The 21,264-nt window shown below is 42.8% G+C and overlaps 5 protein-coding genes and 2 non-coding genes across 12 annotated transcripts; 4 read left to right on the forward strand and 3 right to left on the reverse strand.

The window, feature by feature from the left end:
• Window positions 1–1,832: 1,832 nt before the first annotated feature.
• LOC105417870 (zinc finger and SCAN domain-containing protein 22-like) lies at window positions 1,833–6,125 on the reverse strand. Of its 4 annotated transcripts, XM_029826279.1 has the most exons (5): window positions 5,784–6,124; window positions 4,168–4,995; window positions 2,694–2,757; window positions 2,617–2,629; window positions 1,860–1,953 (listed from the first exon to the last, which is right to left on the reverse strand). In XM_029826279.1, exons 1-5 carry the CDS (start codon window positions 6,103–6,105, stop codon window positions 1,900–1,902), a joined length of 1,281 nt encoding a protein of 426 aa, XP_029682139.1. In that variant the 5' UTR covers window positions 6,106–6,124; the 3' UTR covers window positions 1,860–1,899. The 4 variants fall into 4 exon arrangements, with proteins under 4 accessions (XP_011612541.1, XP_029682137.1, XP_029682138.1 ...); XM_011614239.2 differs by lacking the exon at window positions 2,617–2,629 and having other exon boundaries at window positions 1,833–1,950; window positions 5,784–6,125; XM_029826277.1 differs by lacking the exon at window positions 2,617–2,629 and having other exon boundaries at window positions 1,833–1,953; window positions 5,784–6,125.
• A 633-nt stretch (window positions 6,126–6,758) lies between these two features.
• gnl3 (G protein nucleolar 3) lies at window positions 6,759–11,185 on the forward strand. Of its 2 annotated transcripts, none has more exons than XM_003973634.3 (15): window positions 6,759–6,893; window positions 7,092–7,150; window positions 7,293–7,433; window positions 7,526–7,645; window positions 7,732–7,812; window positions 7,898–8,033; window positions 8,110–8,213; window positions 8,764–8,917; window positions 9,045–9,132; window positions 9,246–9,423; window positions 9,495–9,637; window positions 9,828–9,964; window positions 10,086–10,225; window positions 10,410–10,479; window positions 10,560–11,185. In XM_003973634.3, exons 1-15 carry the CDS (start codon window positions 6,881–6,883, stop codon window positions 10,649–10,651), a joined length of 1,656 nt encoding a protein of 551 aa, XP_003973683.1. In that variant the 5' UTR covers window positions 6,759–6,880; the 3' UTR covers window positions 10,652–11,185. The 2 variants fall into 2 exon arrangements, with proteins under 2 accessions (XP_003973683.1, XP_011612540.1); XM_011614238.2 differs by having other exon boundaries at window positions 8,767–8,917.
• LOC115247035 (small nucleolar RNA SNORA47) lies at window positions 8,560–8,693 on the forward strand. Its single transcript, XR_003886130.1, has one exon. It is a non-coding gene; the product is annotated as a small nucleolar RNA SNORA47 (small nucleolar RNA).
• On the forward strand, window positions 10,263–10,337 carry LOC115247084 (small nucleolar RNA SNORD19). The gene has a single exon (XR_003886176.1). It is a non-coding gene; the product is annotated as a small nucleolar RNA SNORD19 (small nucleolar RNA).
• A 360-nt stretch (window positions 11,186–11,545) lies between the features above and the next one.
• Window positions 11,546–14,264, reverse strand: glt8d1 (glycosyltransferase 8 domain containing 1). 2 transcript variants are annotated; one of them, XM_003973633.3, is made up of 9 exons: window positions 13,889–14,264; window positions 13,621–13,719; window positions 13,316–13,526; window positions 13,018–13,135; window positions 12,837–12,921; window positions 12,619–12,731; window positions 12,370–12,536; window positions 12,153–12,265; window positions 11,546–12,073 (listed from the first exon to the last, which is right to left on the reverse strand). In XM_003973633.3, exons 1-9 carry the CDS (start codon window positions 13,947–13,949, stop codon window positions 11,889–11,891), a joined length of 1,152 nt encoding a protein of 383 aa, XP_003973682.2. In that variant the 5' UTR covers window positions 13,950–14,264; the 3' UTR covers window positions 11,546–11,888. The 2 variants fall into 2 exon arrangements, with proteins under 2 accessions (XP_003973682.2, XP_011612538.1); XM_011614236.2 differs by having other exon boundaries at window positions 14,094–14,263.
• A 333-nt stretch (window positions 14,265–14,597) lies between these two features.
• spcs1 (signal peptidase complex subunit 1) lies at window positions 14,598–15,643 on the forward strand. Its single transcript, XM_011614237.2, has 4 exons — window positions 14,598–14,725; window positions 15,034–15,093; window positions 15,173–15,259; window positions 15,395–15,643. Exons 1-4 carry the CDS (start codon window positions 14,690–14,692, stop codon window positions 15,518–15,520), a joined length of 309 nt encoding a protein of 102 aa, XP_011612539.1. The 5' UTR covers window positions 14,598–14,689; the 3' UTR covers window positions 15,521–15,643.
• A 91-nt stretch (window positions 15,644–15,734) lies between these two features.
• Window positions 15,735–20,992, reverse strand: nek4 (NIMA-related kinase 4). The gene is made up of 18 exons (XM_011614234.2): window positions 20,647–20,992; window positions 20,070–20,336; window positions 19,791–19,988; window positions 19,612–19,719; window positions 19,351–19,505; window positions 19,019–19,148; window positions 18,431–18,946; window positions 18,303–18,350; window positions 18,100–18,189; window positions 17,871–18,020; window positions 17,690–17,753; window positions 17,457–17,554; window positions 17,276–17,345; window positions 17,051–17,145; window positions 16,894–16,985; window positions 16,610–16,800; window positions 16,377–16,510; window positions 15,735–16,270 (listed from the first exon to the last, which is right to left on the reverse strand). The coding sequence occupies exons 1-18, from the start codon at window positions 20,734–20,736 to the stop codon at window positions 16,172–16,174; spliced, it is 2,595 nt and encodes an 864-aa protein (XP_011612536.1). The 5' UTR covers window positions 20,737–20,992; the 3' UTR covers window positions 15,735–16,171.
• Between the last annotated feature and the right edge of the window lie 272 nt (window positions 20,993–21,264).

Here is a 21,264-nt window from a genome sequence, read left to right on the forward strand (position 1 = left end):
CTCATTTCCTTCCTCTGTTTACTCCCCCTCTCTCCTCTCCTCCTCTGTATATACAGTCATTTGTACAAGGAAATATAGAAAACAGGAAATATGAGAGTTTTGCCTTATTTATAACTTTATTAGCAAAATGGACGACCTGCTTCAGCACAGGGGTCTGCAGGTCCAGATATATTCATGCTCATAACCCTCATCGTGTTTTTGTATATGCAGGCAGCGGATCAGAGTGGGATCTTTACGGGGGCCTGACCTTTTCTATGGGAGGACCTGATAATTGAAACATGTAACATGAGCAGCAGAGCACGTCACAGGACAAAGAACGAGGCCGCTTACGAGGACAGTTATTGATGGATGACCCTTTGCCCTCAAACTGGGCCCCTGAAGTGGTTTAAAAGGGGGGATTACGTAAAAGGTGAGCACCTAAATAAAGAACCACGGCTACGTTATCTAATCCAAATGTCCAGATATGTCCTCATCACTTCTAACAGGGTTATCGAGTTTCCATGAGGTCGCCACACCTGAGAATCCTCCGGACACACGTCACACATGTGAAAATCATATTGCAAGATGACCTGGCTGCTTTTCAATACATTGATATGTTGATATTTATCACCATGTCTCTCATAGAAGGAAGGGAAGCCTCTAAAACTGAGCGATCACTTCCCCTGTAGGAGGGGAAAACCCTTCGATTTCCATGATTGATGGGAACTATGATGATCCGCACGACCCTGCTGACTTAAAATGTGCACGTCGATGTTAAAACACGGCTGTGAAATATGACAGCGGAGCCCAGAGATGACTGAGGGGGGGAGTGGAGGGTGGAGGCGGCAGTGATGGATGGCAGGAGAAGACAGAGGGGGGAAAAGAGCTAAATTAAAAAGACACCATGCAAATAAAGGGATGGTGACTCAGCCAGGAAGAGTTTCTCCTTCATCCTTGCATGTGTGCGACTTTTATAACATTTAATACTCTGGAAGTCCCTGCAGCTCGCTCCTAAAAATGGAAATAAGAAGGAACTAAAGTGAACAGCTGAGTGCTATAATCCAGTTGTAAACAGATTAATCCCCTTTAAAGCCCATAATGGATTTTTCAGGCTGATAATTATTCCACAGGGCAGTTTTTTATCAGGCCCGGTAGTGTCTGACTGTTCTCTGCAGATGTGCACATATACAAGAAAACACAGTAAATCTTGAGCGTTTTGACAGCCACGATTCCAACACGACCCCCGGGGGACACAAAACGAGCTAGAGGAGCCACAATTTAGCACCAGTGATGAATGGACTTTGCAGAGCTTTGTCAGCTTTAACCGTGAGAGGCTACACCGTCACAGTGCACATGGAGGTACAGCAGGAAGCAACAGTGGGAGAAACATCCCTCCCTCAGAAACAGGGAAAAAGTGAGAGAGATTTACCGCATCATCGGGGCAAAATGGTCCCGTTTTGTGCTGAAAAAGTAGTTGGATCAGAGACAAACTGATTAAAAACAATTCAACTGGGAGTCATAAAAGGTAGAAGACTTTTCTCTTTTATTTTGCAAAAAAGTCCAATATTTACCTTACAGCCTGGATTCGAGGCCCTTTCTTTAACGTTGAACCCTCGTGCCAAAGCTACTGTCGTGGGTTTGATCCCAGCTCAGGTCAGCGTCTCTGCATGTGCGGATCACCTCCGCAGTCCAGTTATATGGGACTGAGTCGAGGTGTGTGAGTGTGTGAGTGAACAGTGTGTGTGTGTGTGTGATGGGCTGGTGACCGGTGATAATAGATCGACTGATCCCCTGAATATACCCCCACTGTTTATACATCAGTATCAGTAGCAGCCAGAAGACAGAATCAGGCATTTGGAGACATTTTCTCAAGTATTTATTCTGATTTCTTTAAAACGGTTTGAAATCTTCGCCGTCAGGTCAGACAGTCGCCTCAGCTGGCCTCCTCTTCCTCCCTCCTCTTCCTCCCCCCTGCTGATTTTAACCACACAGCAGCGTCACACGTTATTAAGCGCCGCCGTCGCCCGACGCAGGAAGCGGAGCTCAATCAACATTTAAATACAATCCCTGCAGAACACTCCCATCACAACACCATTAATCAATCAGCAGATGCTTGGCACCAAAGCGGCGGCGTCTCATAAAATCATGACACCCTTCTGCTTTCAGAGTGATCGATCCAACCATCCCTCTAATGGGCTGTTACTTGGGCAACAAATGTGGGCTGCAGTTGCTGTTTAACGTGACAAATTATACAAAATGGCAGGTTATTCTTTATTAGAACACACGTAAGAGAGGGACACCAAACCAGTCACGCACACTTTGGATTACATAACTGGTCGTCTACGTCTCCCGGATGATTCTAATTGCCTCCATTAGTTGTCGCGCTGGGGCGCCATTTATTAACCTCCCTGGTTGTTTTAACGGAGAACTCAAACTCAATGGTCCTAGTTTGGTGGTTAATCAAAACTGATTTGGGGATTCAATCGGCGGAAGCTTGTTAGATTCCTGATTTCGCAATGCTGGACTGCAGACACTGGCTTTGGCTACTGGTGAGGAGATGCGCCTTTATGGTGGGCAGAGCAATACTTAGTTATAAATATGTAATGGCACAGCGGTGAAAGGATTAAAGTAGCTCACTTTGCAGCTGTCACTGTTAAAAAAAAATTTCAATTAGATGTTGAATAAAGACAGTAAATTGAATCATAAAACCTTACCGTAGATATGAAAGGCAGTTTGAACTGGAGGCAAAACTCTGGCCCCTGTCGTTACATGTTGGTACTGCAGGAGAAAACTGGCGTCACAATAAACTAAATGTTAAAGAATAATGTTTAGATTTAGCAAACAGGACGGCGTTGGGAAAATGTTTCAGTCAGCAATGCTCTGGACTAGTCTGCAAGTTCCGGACTATAAAGAATATTTATTTAAGTTTGGCCCGTACACATTAATTGGACAAATGACGTATACGCAATGACTAGTTTATTAAAAATAACATTTAATATGCAACGTTATAACACTGTACATGTGTGTGTTCGTGCTGGGATCAAAAGCATCCCACAGAAGACAGTGAAAGGTGGCTGGTCAGCTGCGAGGAGGTCGTCCCATGCTGCATTCATCACGCTGGGAGGGTTTTACTGGCAGGGCAATAACACGCAAATTGTCAATTTTGTGCTTTTTGTATTCCTGCAAGGAGGGGTAAAAACCCAGGGGAGAACTCACAAACCCCATGGTCCCCCTCCCCAATCTATGATTCTAGTGTGCCCACATGTTTTGAATGCAGCATTAATCCTGAGATGGGGGGGGGGGAAACTTCTAATGGTAAATCTACTCTTCTGGGGACAGTCGGCTTGAAAATAAAAGCCCACATACATGACATGTGAATCATGAGTGAAGACAGGAAAGCTGAGCCGATGATATCTGGCCCCAGTTATCAGGTGTCTGCACAAACTTGAAACATTCTAGTTTAGAGACCATCGAAACACTGAAATGTCTCAAAAGACTTGCTGTATTTCTGGTTATTTACCAGCACTTAGACAGAATACAGCCTGAACGGGACTAAGTGCCAAAGAAACCCCACTTTTTAAGAAGTCAATACCACAGGTACTGCTGACGTTTCCATTTCTATAAATAAAATATCCAACAACTATCTGAACATTTGTCAGGTAGTTCGTTTTAAGAGTGGATGGAAAAGAATCTGGTGATTTCACATATCAACCGATTGATATCCAGAGGTGTTAAACTCAGGACTGGCCGACCAACTCCGAACGCTGTCGCACGTTTAAACGCGCCGCCATCTCGAGGCATGTGTGGAAGACTGTTCGTATGACTAAGGACTTGTTTGGTATTCAAAAGGCTAACTAATGACACAACATGCGTCTTAGAGATTTAATACTTAGCGAGAAATAGAAAATTAATTCAATGAGATTCTAAATGGACTAATAAAAAGTCTACTGAGGGAGTGAGGTCAACGATTGGGTTAGATAAGAAACCTAAAAAAATTTCCTAATTCTTGGAAAGTGGAAAACTTGTGCTAATGGCAGCAGTATTAGCTTCCGGAGGAAAGTTCCCCACATTAATTCACAGACTGGGTTAGCGGCAAATGTTAGCATTATTGCCCCGAGAAGTACGATCCTTCCCGACTATGGGTCTGAAGATGCCTTTTGATTTTGTCAGAGCGGCTGAAGCATTTACCACACACGGGGCAGCTGTACGGCTTCTCCCCCGTATGAATCCTCATGTGGACCTTCAAGTGAGCCATCTGCGTGAAGCCCTTTCCACAAATCTGGCAGCGGAAGGGCTTTTCGCCAGTGTGGCTACGCTGGTGCTCCTGAAGTCTGCCGGACGAGCTGCAGCACTTCCCACACACTCCGCAGCGGTACGGTTTTTCCCGTGTGTGCACTTGGACGTGAACGTGTAGGTGCCCGATGTGACTAAAAGCCTCGCCGCACACTTTGCAACAAAAGGACGACATGTGGGCTTGTAGAGGGGACTTCTGATGGGGGCAGTCCACAGCGTTGGCCGGTTGGTTGCGCATGTGAGCGGCCTGTCCCCTGTTAGCTCCGGCTCCTTTGGCACCAAGCATCTGTCCGTTCTCCGCCCCGATAATATCTATGTTGTTTTCATTTGAGCAGTTTGGGTTGACAGTCGCAAGTGGCTGGGAGCCGCTGTTGGAGGACGTCGACCCCCGGTGGCCTCCGGCACTTTCCACCTTCACGTGCCTGGAAGGGCCTCGAGATCCGTGGTCTCTCTCCCTGTTCTCCACGCCTTGGTTCTGAGAAAGGGAGGACGTGTGGGGGCCTTCCTGGGGGTAGTCATTCCCTACCCGCTGGGGATTGAACATGTTCTCCGGTGTGTTGCATGCACCATGGCCACGGAGTTGATCATCTACTTGGTTGGTGCGGGGATCTCTCTTATCCTTAATCTGAATAGGGATGCGCTCTTCGTGGCCCATGCTGGGGCTCCACTCGCGCCGCGGATGCTCGCCATCCTCATCATCCAGCAGTGGCATGGATGGACGATCTAAGAAGATCCACAGACAAAGGAAGGCACATTTTTATGAATATATCCTGTACACATTTCACAAAGTCGGCAAAAGTAAAAGACATTATTGCTTTTCACTTAAACTCCCCAAAATAAGGTCGTTAAATCATCTGATTTTAGATTTTGCGTCGTGGCCACTTGAGTTGTCGAACTAACAGAATTCCTTTTGGTTTTTTGGGGAAAACACATCTAGTATCCTTCAGAACTGGCTGGGAACTCGTCAAAACACTAGGGAATGCATTAAAATCGATATTGATTACCTTTGAAGGGACATAAGAACCATTCATAGCGGCTGCATTTGCAATATTTAACATACAGAAATATTTGCACGCGTAAACATTGAAAGAAACTATTCCAGCGGTTCAACGCACAAACAAGATGCTAAAGCTCTAAAGTCAGGTGAATCGTACGCCTTCCTTTTGTCCGAGTTCACTTTTCAGAGCCAGTAGGGGATACAATGTAATGGTGTTGCCTCAGAAATGCTAAACGTCTTCAAAAATGATAATAACCGCTTAGCAGGTCGGCTAGACTAACTGGCTAACGAACAAAGGATGCTAACGCGGTAGCCGCTACACAACAAGCACAGCTACCGTCAAGTAGCTCGTTAACAGCTCAAATTGACCTGCGGTGCCGTGCGATAACGCCGTTTTAACGAGATTTTCTGTCGTTTTCCTTTTTTTAAAAAAAATAAAAATTCGCCACCACATCAACGCGGCTGGTGGGGCGCGAAGGAGCCAAATGTGCAGTTAGCTTCGAGAGGAGCTAACCTGGCCATATTTCAATCCCAGCGTCTCGCAGCTTGCGCCTTAGATGGTCGTTCTCCCGCTCCCGGATCGCGATCTCCTCCTGGTACTCTAAGATCGTATCCTCCACGGATTTATAGATCTCCTGCGCAGCAAGCATGAGGCGCTCCGTCAGAAAGACGTTTAGAAACTGCAGTTTGGTCATTTTTCTTGGGTTGCGCGGAGACCCTGCTACAATCCAAAATGGACCAAAGATGCTCAGCCCAGTCACGTGACCGGGAGTTGTTTCTTCTTCTCCCCCCGTGTTTGCCTCGAGGCCCGTGGGCCTCCCGTCACCCCGACACATGCTGCAGACATTCAGGAATAAACTCCTCAGTCGGCCTCAAGTAGCTGTTTTAGGCACATCACTTTCAAGTTAGAGGCCAGTTGCCCGATATGCCGCAACTTAGACAGCAACATACTTCATTGCATAAACATTTTTTACAAATAAGTTTTACAAATAACTGTGCAAAAAGCTTTCCTTTTCTTTAACATGACTCTATCACTGAAAACATTTTATTTTATGTCTTGTATTAGCTGAAAGTAGCATGAGAATGCATGTGACTGACAGTTGACCAAGGACACTTGTGAAGCTGCTGAATAAGAGGTGAATCTTTGTGACAAAGTCAGCAAGGAGGAGGACAGAATGTGAATACTGGGGAAGGAACGGCGAGATTAAAAAAAAATTCAGATCACTCCCTTGTTTGATCTCTCCAAGCATAGTACCAGACACAATATTCTTGACACTGTAAATAGGGTCTTTGAAATCTTTAGACGTCATCAGACGCATAGAGCATGCGTGTGAATCCCCCCGACAATTCCCCCGGATTAAAATGGTTAAGATGAATAAAATATACCTGATAAATGTGTTTTACACGAGTAGAACGACCGTATTGTCGTCATTATTATTTTCATTAGTAGTCATCATGATAGTAGTATTAGCGTGTTTTTCGCTCACTGACCACTCCTCGTCGAAAGGGGGCGCAGTAACAGACGCCACAAGCGGAAGTAAAAATACGTCACTTTCTATCGCTCTCCACGTGTGACAGTCGGACACACATTATTCTAAGCACATCTTCAACATGAAGCGACCAAGTAAGTTTACGCATGCGATAATCTTTCTGTGGAATATTGGGTTATTAACACATTTAATAGGTTATTAAAAAATGTATCGACCGGCTGATCAAGCGGCGCTGACGCTTTTATTGACCGACGCCTTGCCTTCGTGTATGTTTAGGTTAAACTATCCGTTGAATCCGCGCTGAATAAATTATTTTTCATCCTTGTCTTTAGAGTTGAAGAAGGCCAGTAAGCGGATGTCATGTTCGAAACGTTATAAGATCCAGAAAAAGGTAAAGATCTTACTTCACAGTGGTTTAGAGCATTATGACGGAGGAGGCCCGCGTGGACCGGATCAAATCCCGTATTTTCACATGAGTTACTATATAGCTGCATGCTCTGGTTGCTGATTTACATTATGATACTCCGGATTAGGTTCGGGAACACCACAAAAAACTGAGAAAAGAGGCGAAAAAGAAAGGAGTGAGCAAGCGGGTGAAGAAGGACCCTGGCGTGCCGAGCATTGCTCCCTTCAAAGAAGAGGTCCTGCGAGAGGCCGAGCAAAGGAGGCAACAGGTCTGCTCTCATGTCCCCCGCTGAACAACTTTGCCTCCATGACATCCGTTTAATACCTTAATAATGTGTGCGTTCATCTGTTTTTTTTGTAGATCGAGGAAGAAAAACAACGGAACAAAGAAGCTAAAAAAGAACAGAGAGCCCAGAAGAGAAAACAAACTAAAGAGCCTGGAAGCAAAGAAACTGAGCCCAGTGCCAAAAAGGCTCGGCAGGTTCAAAACTCCACCAGTCCTCCGTTGTTTTGATTTGTTGTGCTTTTATTGTCTCACCTTCATGTTTGTTGGGTGTGTTTCCACAGGTGGAAAGGCAGAAGAATTCAGAAAATCAGAAAGCTGCCAACAGGAACTCCAATAAGCATCTTTGCTCCGAGTTAAACAAGGTAACACTTTCCAACCGCTTTGATTCTCAGAACAGAAATGTAGGACTCGAGTCATTTAAGCGGAATGTCCTCTCTACTGTTCCAGGTAATCGATGCATCTGATGTGGTGATAGAAGTGCTTGATGCTCGTGACCCCCTGGGCTATCGATGTCCACAGCTGGAGGAGGCAGTGCTACAAAGAGAAGGAAACAAAAAGCTGCTTCTGGTTCTAAGCAAAATAGGTGAATATATTTACGTCATAGTTCATCAAGTACAAGAGGGTTGGACTTGAACATCTTTTTGGGTTCTCTGTTGTAGATCTGGTACCAAAGGAAAACCTACAGAAGTGGATTAAGTGCTTACAAGCAGAGTTTCCGGTTGTGGCTTTTAAATCTTCAGCACAGCTGAGGACCATCAAAGTGGTAGGAGATGCATTTTACTGCACATCACAATAAAGTCAAGTCAAAATTGTCTGGGGGCTGTTGAGAATAATGATCAAGGTCTGGCATCCTATAATGTCTAACTTAAATCTTTGACACGGCACAATTTCAGCTATACATATAGCATATTTTCTGTGCATATAGAAATGAAGTTAATTTCTAGTGTAATTGATTCTAGGACTCTTTTAATTCATGTGTAAGTTGCATGGAAGTGTAATAAATACTTTTAAAATGGAGGATGGTAATATATCAATTGTCTTCTGTCAGTGTACGAACATTTTTTTGCCACTGTTTTCACTGGTGAAGATTTAATAATGCTGCTGCTATATGGAGGACTGAGAAGGTTGAACAGTTTGTATTGTGCTGTTTTAACTGGTAATAACCTCCAAGAATAACAAACAAACATGCCAGATATGTAGCTCTGCAAAAAGCAGAGCTAAAATGTGTGTTTGTAGACATAATATGAGCGAAATCATGTGTTTTGCTGATGTCATTTAAACTGTTTTTACTTTGTGTCTTTGCTCATGCTCAGCAGCGCTCCAAGAGGAAAAGAATATCCGTCTCTAATGAAATCCTAGACCAATCCAGAGCAGCCACATGTGCTGGAAACAACTGTCTAACGCAGATCTTGACCAGATTGGCTGCCAAAACAAAGAATGGTGCTCCGCTGAAAGTGGGTGTAGTTGGTAAGTACAACAAAGACCCGTTCCTGTCAACTCACCGTACCCATCATATTAACTGTTTGACAGCCCTTTTTTGTAACATATTTCTAATGTAGACAAATTGATAAAAAATGTGTTTTTGGCTTTCCAGGCTTTCCTAATGTTGGAAAAAGCAGCCTCATCAACATTTTAAAGGGGAGCCTCGTCTGCCTTTCAGGTGTCAAGAAAGGCACCACAAGGTGAGTCACTTAAACACTCGGATCACTTCAGTTGCATTCATTTTTATGGGACCTTTTTTCTTAGGAACATCTTAGCCTTTTTAGTCAAACATTGTCTGACGCCTCCCACTCAGATCCATGCAAGAGGTGAACGTTTCAAACACTGTGAAGCTGTTGGACAGTCCAGGACTGATCGCCTCACCAACCAACCCACAAGCCTCTATGGCTCTGAGGGGTCTGACGGCGGAGGAGGACACCAACGCTGCTCTGGAAGCGGTTGGCTGTCTGCTCAAGCAGTGCGACCAGACACTGGTAAGAATCTCCATCAGAAGAAACGAGGATTGAGCTTTTATATTTCATTTAATTGATCTTTCTTTCCCCAGATTACGCTTCAGTATAATATCCCTAACTTCCGGAACGCTTTGGAATTTCTGACCATGCTCGCCAAGAAGCGTGGATACCTGCAGAAGGGCGGACTCCCAAACACGGAGCAGGCGGCCACAGTTTTCCTGGCTGATTGGACCGGGTGATTACTTTTATGTATTTATTTTTCTCAGGAGTCGGGAGGCCGTTTTATTTTGGATATGAGGACAAAAATGTCTTTCTGTATTTCTATATGAAGACTTCTAATCCAACTCTGATCCATGAGGAGAACTGCAGCGATACATTAGAAAGTAGAGGCTGCAGCCTGATCTCGGATATTGGTCTTTTCTCAGACCCAAGCTCAGCTACCACTGCAGAGGCCAGGACAGCCACTGCCCCCCTGCCTACGTGACTGATGATGTGGTCTCGAAGATGCAGGATGGCTGGGACCTGAAGGCGCTTCAGAAGGGCAATGAGGAAACTTTAAAAAGTACTATTGCTTTATTTAGCAGACCAGCACCACCGAATAGTTGTTAATCTGTCATGTGTAGGTCACATTGAGGATACTGAAAACCAACCATGACTATTATTTTTCGTTCATTTCCTGTTAGGTGTCAGGTTTCCAAACCTGTCCAGTAGTGTAACCTTCACCTCCAAAGGACCGACTGCAGGTCTGGTGAATGTCAGCGACATCCCCAAGGAAAGTCCTGCGTCCACAGAAAGAGAATTAGGCCAAAATGGAAACAATGAGGTAACTTTTCTGAAGTATTACCGCTGCTTTGGTCTCCTGGAAATGAGGACAAAACTGCAAGTCTTGATTTATTTGTGAAGACTTCTAATCCAACTCTGATCCACCCTGAACCTTTCATTGTTTTGCAAGACCCTGATATTGACAACCAGCAGTTGTATTTGAACTTTCCCTATTGTTTTTCTAGTCCAAAGAAACTTCTGAGGAGCAAAATGAAGAGGAAAAACTCAAGGAACCCCCAAAGGCGTCTGTCAAAAGTAAATGATTAAAAAAAAAAAAAAAACACACACACAGTTGAAATTCTCGATAGATTTTCACACCTTGTTTCTTTTCCCAGAGAAAACAGCCCGTGTTCATTTCAAGCCTGTCCCCACTGACCTAAGCCTGGCTTCAGACGACACCTATGACTTCAACACAGATTTTAAATGAGGACTTTTCTTTTGCAAGCGCTAAAGCGGCAGCTGGTCAATCTTAAGATGTGTTGAGGCTGAAGGAAAATCCACTTTCTCTTCTCCTGATGAGGGTGGATTAACTCATCTCCAACCACCTTTGGAGCTTCTGCTGACCAGTTGTTTTAATTTTGCAGCTGATTGAAAAGAGTCGCTGCCACTTTGTGTAGGCATCATCCATTTTGGTGTCTGTATGTGGCGGTACACCGTATTTAACCTGAAGATGCATCTCTGTTTAGCAACAGTGATGTGTTGTGACAAGTGCAGACCTGTGCTGTTTGTTTCCTTCCCCAGAAATGTCTGCCATCCTTTATCTTGTAAATAGGTGAATTGTGTGGACAATGAGCCGTACCTCCACTTGTTTCTGGTTCCAGTTGTCTAAGCATGAGCTCCATTTTAACAGTTCATGCAAAATAATGTACATAGACAAATAATAAAACCTTTACAAGTATATTTGCTGCTCCGACCTTTCAGAAAATCTGACTGCACAATAAAAAGCAGTTAAGCCTAAAAACCTGTTTGACGAGATTATTAAACCAAACTTTATTGCACTTTAAAAAAAAAACACATTTGTAATTTTAAAAAAATGGATCTAATTCTGCAAAACTTGTTACTGGTCTGAAGATAAAACAGCTGTGAAGTAATGATTAGGTGGGTTAACCCACTCGTACTGGTTCGACCTTAAAGATGAGCACACACACCAATGATGATATCAAATGCCACACTGAAAATGCAGAAATACAAATAAAACAAATGAGGTAAAAAGCATCTGATATGACGAGTTGAAATACGGTAAGTCAAGACCCATAATGACGGACCGCTACATTGATTTGAGGCACAAGTATCACCTCAGTACTTGTTATATATATATATACACACAGTATAAAAGGCTATTTAGCTGCATGTGGCATGAAATGCTAAAACTGCACTTAAGATGTGCATGTTTGTCTCTAATACTGATCTGATGCAAATATTTGTACATAAAATATGCATCACATTTGAAATGATACTTGGAATTTTCTCTGTAGTGCATCAAAACAAGCTTGAGTGGTCTCTTAAAGCAGTGTGAATAAAATGTGTGTTCCCCATATAATAAAATACTGAGAGTACAGGAATAGTAAATTCTGTGTGGTGATGAAAACACAGTTCCGAGTGGCAAATATATATTTTGATATTTTCCTGAGGTATCCTGAGGTCCGGTCCAACCATTTTAGCTGTTATTTTTCCCCCGAATGTCTTCGAACGGGATGGAATTTCCCTGTGGGGTCCGAGATGAACCATTTGTCCCAGACGTCAGTAAATGAAGACGTTCTCCCCCACGGTTTATAGTGTCCATTCCAGTGGAGGAGTTTGGCAGCTTTCACAAACTGAGGGGAGTAACGGTTTCCAGCTCCACTGGTGCCTGGGAAACAAAGTTAAGTGATGATAATTAAGATTGGAGCTCAGATTTTGTGACGTACTCGGAACTCAGCAAAACTTACCGAGGTGTCGGACGTGCCACATGGGGTCGATGGTGGAGTGACGCTTGTAGAAAACGATGAGCAGTGGAGGAGTCGTGACACTTTCTGCCAGTGTCTTAGTGTACAGATCTTCCCTGAGGGAATGGTACATTTAAAATGTTATTTCAATTAATGAAGAGAAACTTTATCTTTCAAAAAGACATGGAGCCCCATCGTTTCAGCCGGACAAGAAACATACTGTGTGTTCAGCTCCATCCAGTGCTGCAGCTGCTGAGTGATGTTCTGGTTCTTCCACTCAGTCAGATTGGCAATGATGACACCAGGGTTAAAGCTACACGTGTTGGCTCTCATCCCCAGCTTTTTAATCGCCTCTTTTTTGAAATCCAAAAAACCTATATAATTATTCTATTATTTAAAAAAAGAAGGGGATTTATTATTTCAGCATTAAATTAAATGTTTAGACAAAAATCCGACAAATTGTGCCGACCTGATTTCCCGCTCCTCGAACAATTCCCTTAGCAGAGGCAGAATCACAGTCATCTGAGAAGGCAGCCGCGTGTCCTGGTCTGATTTTAGTTTCATACAACTCCTGAATGTCTCCTGTATTAGAAGAAGCACAACATTATCTTATCTTACTGCGACAAGTCCAGAATCAATAAGTTGCCACATGAGTGGACATTTTTGAATGAAATGTTGCTGCCTCACCTTGTACAACAATATCATCATCCAAATAGATGGCTTTCTCTGCCTCAGGTAGATAGGCAGGGATATAAAATCTTGCAAAGGTTAACTGAGAATACACAGATGACAACACAATAACACACCAACTAAAAACAAGTGTGATCATTCATTTTCATCCCCCGATAAATTGGATTTGTTCTCGTACCGGTTTTACTGTTTCCATTGTCTTTGCATCTTTGGATATCCTCCCGCTTAAAAGTCCAGGCTCAAAAATAATTATCTTATAATTGACATGTTTTAGCTTTGTCTTACTGAGCCACGCCCTGATGGAAAGACAAACAAAAAAGATCATTTGAATAACAGCGATTGTTTTCAGCTAAAACCGATAATTATCAGCTCCTCACTAACAGTCCCAAGAGCAATAATTACATATTTTTCTGTACTGAATAACAATCCTTTCAATTCAAGGAACACAAACACACAAAGCACTGAGCTGGGCTTACTTTAAGTGGTCCACAGTGTCATTCAGGGTAACAATGGTGAAGGCAACATTGGCTTTACTGTTATGGTAAACACTGTTCATAGCAGCAATCACAGCTCCAAGTCTATCTTCAGATGCAGTAATGAGGACAGGGATCTCCTCTCCTTTCCTCACCATCTGGACCCTCAAATCTGGGGACAGCTCTGACTCAAAGGGGAGGACAATGTCTGCATCTGGATGGTAGACATGAGGTTTGCAAATCTGTTTACCAGGTCCCACTGCACTGAAGATTTGCCCAGTCATACACCCAAAATGTTATGAACATACCTGGGCTTTCCTTGTACAAAAATTCACTCAAATTAAGTAGATTTCGTTCAACAATGATAAGGAAGGCAACAGCCAGCAACACTAGGATGATCAGGTTTACTGAAAGACAAACACAGAGCAGATGGACGATGGCAGCATTATTTTCACAACAATGAGGAAAGTGCAGGAGAGAATATAAAATGGTTAATTTCATCAGTATCTTATTTCTGCCGTGCTATACAAAATGCATAGATAAAAATAAGAAACAGTCACCTTATATCTTACTAACCTCTCCTGAATGTCATAGTAACAGCTTTATCCGTCGGTCCAGTCCGTATGATAAATACCATAGAATAACAACTAATAATAATTTGTAAAAAATACAGTTATTGAAAGGAGACCAATGTCTATCGAATGTCTAGATCATGAAGACTGGGTTCAGTTCGCCAGCGTGGCGAGCGCATCACTAAGCAAGTGAGGAAAAGAACAGTCACCTAATAGTTCTCATGCAGTATTCTGTAGAATAGTTGCAGCACTGAATATAGCTCTTAAAGCAAACAACTGGGCTGCAAAACCAGTAACCTGTACTGTGTGCACTAAAGCCAAACTGCCACCTCAACATGAACAAGTTTGTTTGCTGCCACAAATAGAGACTAATTGAGCTGCCTGTTCTAAATTCCCCATCTTTTCCATTTTCAGTGCATCGACGATGCCATATCACGCCAAACATATATGTACAACGGTACATAGAAATATAAAGAAACAACTGGAAATACGAGTTAACCATATTTATGATGTTAAAGTCATAAATTGAATCGAAACAGGCGAAGATTTGGCCAATCAAAAGTTTCCACTCGGCTCAAACTCAAATAGTCTACAATTATCAACAATTTTAATTATTTTACAATAAAATCATTATGCAATTAAAAACATGTGCGATCACAATAATTTCAAGTCATAACCCTCATGCCGATAATTTTACAACACTTTAGATGGAACCGGATGGGTCCTTAACAGCATGACGTAGCTTTTGTAACCGGAAGTCAGTTACCCGCTGCTTGTTTGTGCTCGCCAGTTATTACGTCCCAAGATGCTGTCGATTTTTAAAACAATTCCAACGCACATGGTAATAATCCAGTCATTTTTGTTTCTTGTAATATTATCGATTTATTCGGTTCGAAAAGTTTGCGTTTATATAAGGCGTTTATTCTGCATTTTATTGTTAACGGCTGGTTAAACTATAACATGATGTGAAACTATCACAAGGCGAAATGTTCAAACAATTAAGCAATTGGAGACCGGTTAAATACCGTATAATCCAAACCATTTGTTCTGGTGCATGAATATACGTTTGCGGTTTGTGCTAGCTAATGCACATCCTCTACTGTCTACTGCTCATGATTTCCTTTTCCCTTCTCATACTCTGTTTTGCAGGATTATAAAGGTCAGAAGTTGGCTGAACAAATTTTCCAAGGAATAATACTAGTCTCAGCGGTAAGCACGACACATGGAAACACGGTAGATTACCTTCCTTGTCCCCTCCATATATTAACCAACGATGTTGCACCTGCAGGTCATTGGGTTTGTCTATGGGCTGATAATTGAACAGTTTGGGTGGACAGTCTACATTGTGTTGGCTGGATTTGCTGTGTCCTGTGTGGTAAGTTGCATTTACTCAGTGCCATAAATGAGGGAAAACTTGTTGAATGTCTGTCTTTGGGAGTGTATAACATGCACAAACCTTTTGTGGAAGGCTCTGACTATACAGAATTCTACCTTTTCCCCCCTCTTTTAGCTGACCCTGCCTCCATGGCCAATGTACAGAAAGAATCCTTTGTCTTGGCAGCCACCCATTCCAGAGATTAGTGGGGAGACCAGCCAGAAACCTCCAGAAGGTATCAAGAAGAAGAAGCACAAATAATTCAGAAATCTTTCCACCGGTTGCATAATCCAACAATTTGAAATGACTTTATCCAATTTAATACTTTTGTCAGTCATTAATTGTAGTTGAAAATCCAAATAAACCCCTCATGTTTATTTTACAAATGTGCTGTTTGATTTGTATTTTTTTTTTCCTGAGGTCTACAACATAAGAAATGGAAATTATTTTAACTTGCACCGATACACATGTCTAGATGTTTAAAAAAGGATTTATTGGGAATATTTAAAATGCCACAAATACAGGCACAGAGATGAATTCTAAAATACTCAAAGATTCACTGTTTGAAACTGAAAGGTATCAGAATTAAACACAGCATAAAAGACTTTGACGATCACATGTTGCATAGTTATTCAAAGAACAGGAATATCTACATATTACTGATTTGAAAAGGAGCTTTAAACTACCTATTTACAAGGTTTCTACAACAAAATCTGTAAAAAATGCAACTGTAATTGAAGTTTATTCAGAAACAATAATGGAGATGCCACAAGTGCTTTTTGGGCATGAATCACAGCTCTTTGATCAAGACTGACATTTTTAATTGGCGTATTGTCAGTCCATTCTTACCATTGGCATTACAACTGTACCACGGAAATGTCAGGGGTTATTCTACAAGTCGCTAAAACCTCCCTAAACCTTAAAGGCAACATCCTCCAGAAACTTCAGCTGCCTCACCATGACAGCATAAGCTTGATACTTCTCATCACCCATACGGTGACGAAGGCATTGCTGTAATGACAAAGTGATGAGAATGTGAATTGCTTCCAAAGGTTTCTCGGTGAATTTCAGCAGAAATTTTCTTCCGTTTCTTCATTATTATTTACTAAACTCCAACCTCTCTCTTGTTGTCATCTTCCTCTTCCATGATTTCCATGATGTTGTCCAGCAGCTTGATTCCCAGGCCCTTAACGACATCTGTCCTCAGGTGTTCTATGGCTCTGCGTATCTTGGCTGGGCCAGATGTGGAGCCTTTATGACAGAGATGCTGATTAGACACCAATCGGTCAATAAATTCTATAGAGGTGGTTAAAAGTATCAAACCTAACTGTATTTGCCTAAGGGACAAACCTTGTGCTTCCTCTCCAGACTTCCCGTGAAGTGCCAGAGTATCTCGGTACTTCCCGTTAAGCTTAAATTCAGGCAGTGCTGTCAGACCAAAGATGCCTTTGTCTGCCTCATTCACACTGTCTTCAATATCCATTCTCAAAGTCTGGGTCATCATCTGGACTAAATCCTGCATGTCGCAGGATTCAGCCTTCCTGCAGAAAATGAAGAAAGAAAAGCTAAACATCTTGGCAGTTGTATCAGATCGAGCATGGTTGAAGTTTTCCTTGTTTTGAGCCACACTTCACCTTTCCCTGTAATCCACATCTGATTGTTCAGTCGAACTTGTAGACGAGGTGCCCTCATCTTCACCCGACCTTGGCTTCGGCAACCTGCTTAGCTGTACATAAACACTGTTCAGACGGTTTATCGCAGAGACTGATGCGTTGCCCTCTGTGTCGGTACCTTACTGCTGGTGGTAAGATCTGAAAAAGATCTCAAAATCGGGGCATAGTCGTGATCATCCTGGATGACATCAGAGTGCGACCTTGTAACAAAACCTGTAAAACAACAGCAGTGTGTGATTCTATACACACTATAAGGAACTCTAAATGCTTTCTGAACAGTATCTCTGCAGCTTTTACATTCTTTTCATGTTCCAATAACAATGATCTATTGAGTAGCCACTACCTGTGGTGTTGCTGGTACTCTCCTGCGATTGCCTCAGCCTTCTCCGCTCTCTGGCAGTCAGGGGACGATCCTGAAAATTGAATCCTTAATTCATTTTGGTCTGACATTTGCTCTCACGCAACACAGGTAATTGAAATCACCAGGATGATTACTGGATGCCATGGCGACGGGGAAGCGGTACCTTGATGTTGGGGACGTCTGACACTGATCTGGTAACTGGATGATGGAGGTGCTCATCTTTGAGAGTAATAACATCAGGTGAACTTTTAACACCGCCACCTGTGAAAATAGCAGGAAAAATAATGTTGACTGTTGAAATTGAAACTCTCTAACTCTCGTTAAAAACCACACACATAATCCCGCCTATAGCTAACCAATGTGATCGATATAGTAGTTTAATGTGACAGCGCCCACCCGTTTCAGTGGAAATCTCCTGTGACTTTTTCAGCCTTCTCCTCTCCCTAGCAGTCAGACGATCCTGTAAAAAATTGGTATTAGCAAATAAATATAGAGAATCCAAAAGTTAACACTTGTGGACAGGGATCATAGAAACGACATAAGCCAAATCCTGTCCTGTTGCAGGGAGCTTGCTCACCAGTTTTGGTGCCAGGAATACATTATTACAGGAACCGGGTGATGAGATCGTAGCTGCACTTGCATTCTTGCCCTCTGGGCTCCGTTTGCTCTTCCCGCTGCCCTCCAGGTCAACACTCACGGTGGGAAGTGGAGGTAGAGCTCTCGGCGCCTGAACAAAATAGAGGGAAGAAAAATGATTACAAATTGAAAGAAATTAAACATTTCAATTCAGGTAAGTGCATCTTCACCTTGTCCTCTATGTTCTCAGCTGCTGGTCCTGCGCCCCTCCCTCCGTGCTGCTGCGGTGCAGCCGTTTCTGACGCTGAGGTAGATTCCTCCTGAACAGATGCAAATACACACGATTTATCTTTACGAGGCCACAAAAAAAAAATCCTCAGTGTTTACTTTGTATTATCTAAGATTTTCATTTCTCTAATTTGTTAGTGCTCACCACTGCAGGGAATGGCTCTAATAGCTTTTCAGTAGATTCTAGGCTTTCCTTTAAAGAGAAAATTAGGGTAAATAAATAATAAATAACAAATCATAGCTTCATAACACATCATCTTCTGGGACACTCACGTGCATTTCTGATGGATGGTGTGATGGAGCACCTTTAAGCAGAGTCACAGTGTCGTTTGTTATGGTTCTACATGTTTTCAAAGCCAGTCCAGAAACTTTTACATTGTTATCTTTAAGCAAGTCCGTGGTATTATCCTCATTTGTGGTCTGTTTTTCTTGATGGATGTGTAATCCTTTGGAAACACACTCCTCTCCTTCCTTAATGTCATCACCTGACAGAGACTTGAGATCCAGTGGAGGGTCAACAGAAGGAGCGGAGGAATCTGGTTTCCCTCTTCCCTTGTTGTGACTCAGAGCCTGAGAGGGTGACACACCCGACTGTGAGCCCTGCAGCTCTTTATTCCTCAGGTCCTCATCCATATCAATATTAATGTTGCTGATGGTTGCCAGGGAGACAGAGCTGGCTTTGAGAGCATCAGGCGAGGAAGGTTTGGGCGATGAAGCTGCTTGGACCGGAGTTTCATCACTGACGCTGTTCCATGCTTTGCGCTGGTGTGATTTCTCTTCTTTTCGGAGCTAAAGAGGAAAGAACCTTAGGTTAGTGACAGATGACCTTTCTAACATCAGAGCAACAGAGGTCAAACACACCTGTTTCACTCCAGCCTGACTTTCACATCTGGCACTTTTCTCACGTTTTGGCGGAGATGTGACTGATGGTGCAGCGTTGGTATTGCAGTCTACACTGCTCACTGTTTTCTTTTTAGATTTTGCAGTTTTTCTGGAATGAACCACAGCAGATATATAATTATATGGATCTATTTATGATTCTGCCTATTGCATATTAGTAAAAAAAAAAGGCAACAAAGAAGAGTAAACAAAATAAACCTTCCACAGTGATAGCATTTAAAGTAAGATTAGTCCAGTTTTAATGTAAATAAGAGCACCTGGGTAAGAATAGAATGAATGACACTATCACCTACTCTTTAGTAGCTTTGAGGAACAGCGCGATCTGTCCCTTGATGTAGGGCTGCCGAAGGATGACTTTGACATCAGGCCTGTCTTCGGGTCTCTTACACAGCATGCATTTTATCAGCTCTCCTAGGTGTGGATCGTACTTACTGGGCATCTGCGGCAACTAATGAGAAAAACAGAAAAATACCTCATTGTTAGAGTTGATGTAATATTGAGAGAGGAAAAAAAAAACAGCACCTGAGCAGTCTGAATATAAAGATGAAACGCACCTTTCCTTGTACAATGCGATAGACCAGTGAGTTCATGTCTCTGGCATTGAAGGCATGTTTCAGTGTGGACATTTCATACACACAGCAACCCAGGGCCCAAACGTCAGACTAGAAAAAGAAATCAAATTTAATCTTTAGATCATCCCTGTAAAAAAATAAAATCAATAAAGCTAGGATACCTTGTGATTGTAGGGCTTGTTTGAGAAAAGCTCTGGACTCATGTAGTAAGGGGTCCCTATAAGTGTGCTGGCCATATCATTCTGGTTCTCCAATACTCGGGCAATGCCAAGGTCTCCGACTTTTATGATGTTAAGCTTTGTCAAGAAGATGTTCTGTGTTTTAAGGTCCCGGTGAAGAATGTTCCTTCCATGCAGGTACTATAAAACAAAGCACTCAGAGAACTTGACTTCAGACATCCTCCATGATCCTCATTTGACATTATTTGTGTCCCCACATACCTCCAGTGCCATGGCTATCTGGACAAACCACTCCACCACCTGTCTCTCAGGTAAGAGTTCCCCTTTTTGCTGCTTGAGACGATGATACACGTCACCACCTTCACAGAAACCCATCACAATGTAGAGCTGGCAGTCCTCTCCCTCCCAAGACTCCCTGTATGTCACAATGTTGGGATGTCGCAGCTGAGACAGAAGCTGCGCCTCCTGCTCTGCAGCACGCCGTTCTCGCTTGGAGGAGGTGATCAAATTCAGCTTCTTGATAACATACTGTGGAATAGCAAAGATGTGCAGTCACGCTGCGTATTCTTGTGAAAAGCATCAAATTCCCAGTCAATGCTAATCTATTAAGAAGTGATCAATTAATGAATGAGCACTTTTAAGTCTTGAAATCCTGACATAGGAGATCAGCAATTGTAAAGTACAAGTCCTTTCATGTATTATATGAACCAGGTCTTACTAAAATTCCCAAATCCCATGTGAAATTCCCAAATCTCACCAATGTCTACGACAGGAAGCAAATCACGGTTTCCAACAACTTCAAGGTAGAAGTTATTTATTTCCCGCATTCCTGTCTTACCTGCTGTCTGTCTGTTTTGTGTTTCACCAAGTTCACCTCTCCGTAGCTGCCTTTCCCAACAACCCTGATGGAAATGTAATTATTCATCATCTTTTTAAAAGGTGACTCCGTCGGATCATTACGCGACACCTTCAAGAAAAAACACTGCTTTTTAAGTCGTCACATTATTCCGGCATCACAGTCCAGGAAAGCAAATCCGTTCGGGAAAAGTTGGCCCTGGTTAGCGCCAGCTATCAGATTTGAAAACATATGAAATCAGGAACAATCAATACATTTCGTCACTAGGCAACAGTCCGCCCTCACCATACCAACGATGAAGAGAGGGTCCGCCGAGCTCCAAACACGCCTCTGTTTGATCACAGCGCCCCCTGCGGCGGATAGAGGTCACTGCTACCGGCTTAGACAGACAGACAGACAGACAGACAGACAGACAGACAGACAGACAGACAGACAGACAGACAGACAGACAGACAGACAGACAGACAGACAGACAGACAGACAGATAGATAGATAGATAGATAGATAGATAGATAGATAGATAGATAGATAGATAGATAGATAGATCGTGTTCTACCACATTGACCACTAGATGGGGCACTAAACTGCAGAGAGACGCAG

This window comes from Takifugu rubripes, chromosome 19, assembly GCF_901000725.2.
Source record: "Takifugu rubripes chromosome 19, fTakRub1.2, whole genome shotgun sequence".
In the NCBI taxonomy this organism is placed as follows: Eukaryota; Metazoa; Chordata; class Actinopteri; order Tetraodontiformes; family Tetraodontidae; genus Takifugu; species Takifugu rubripes.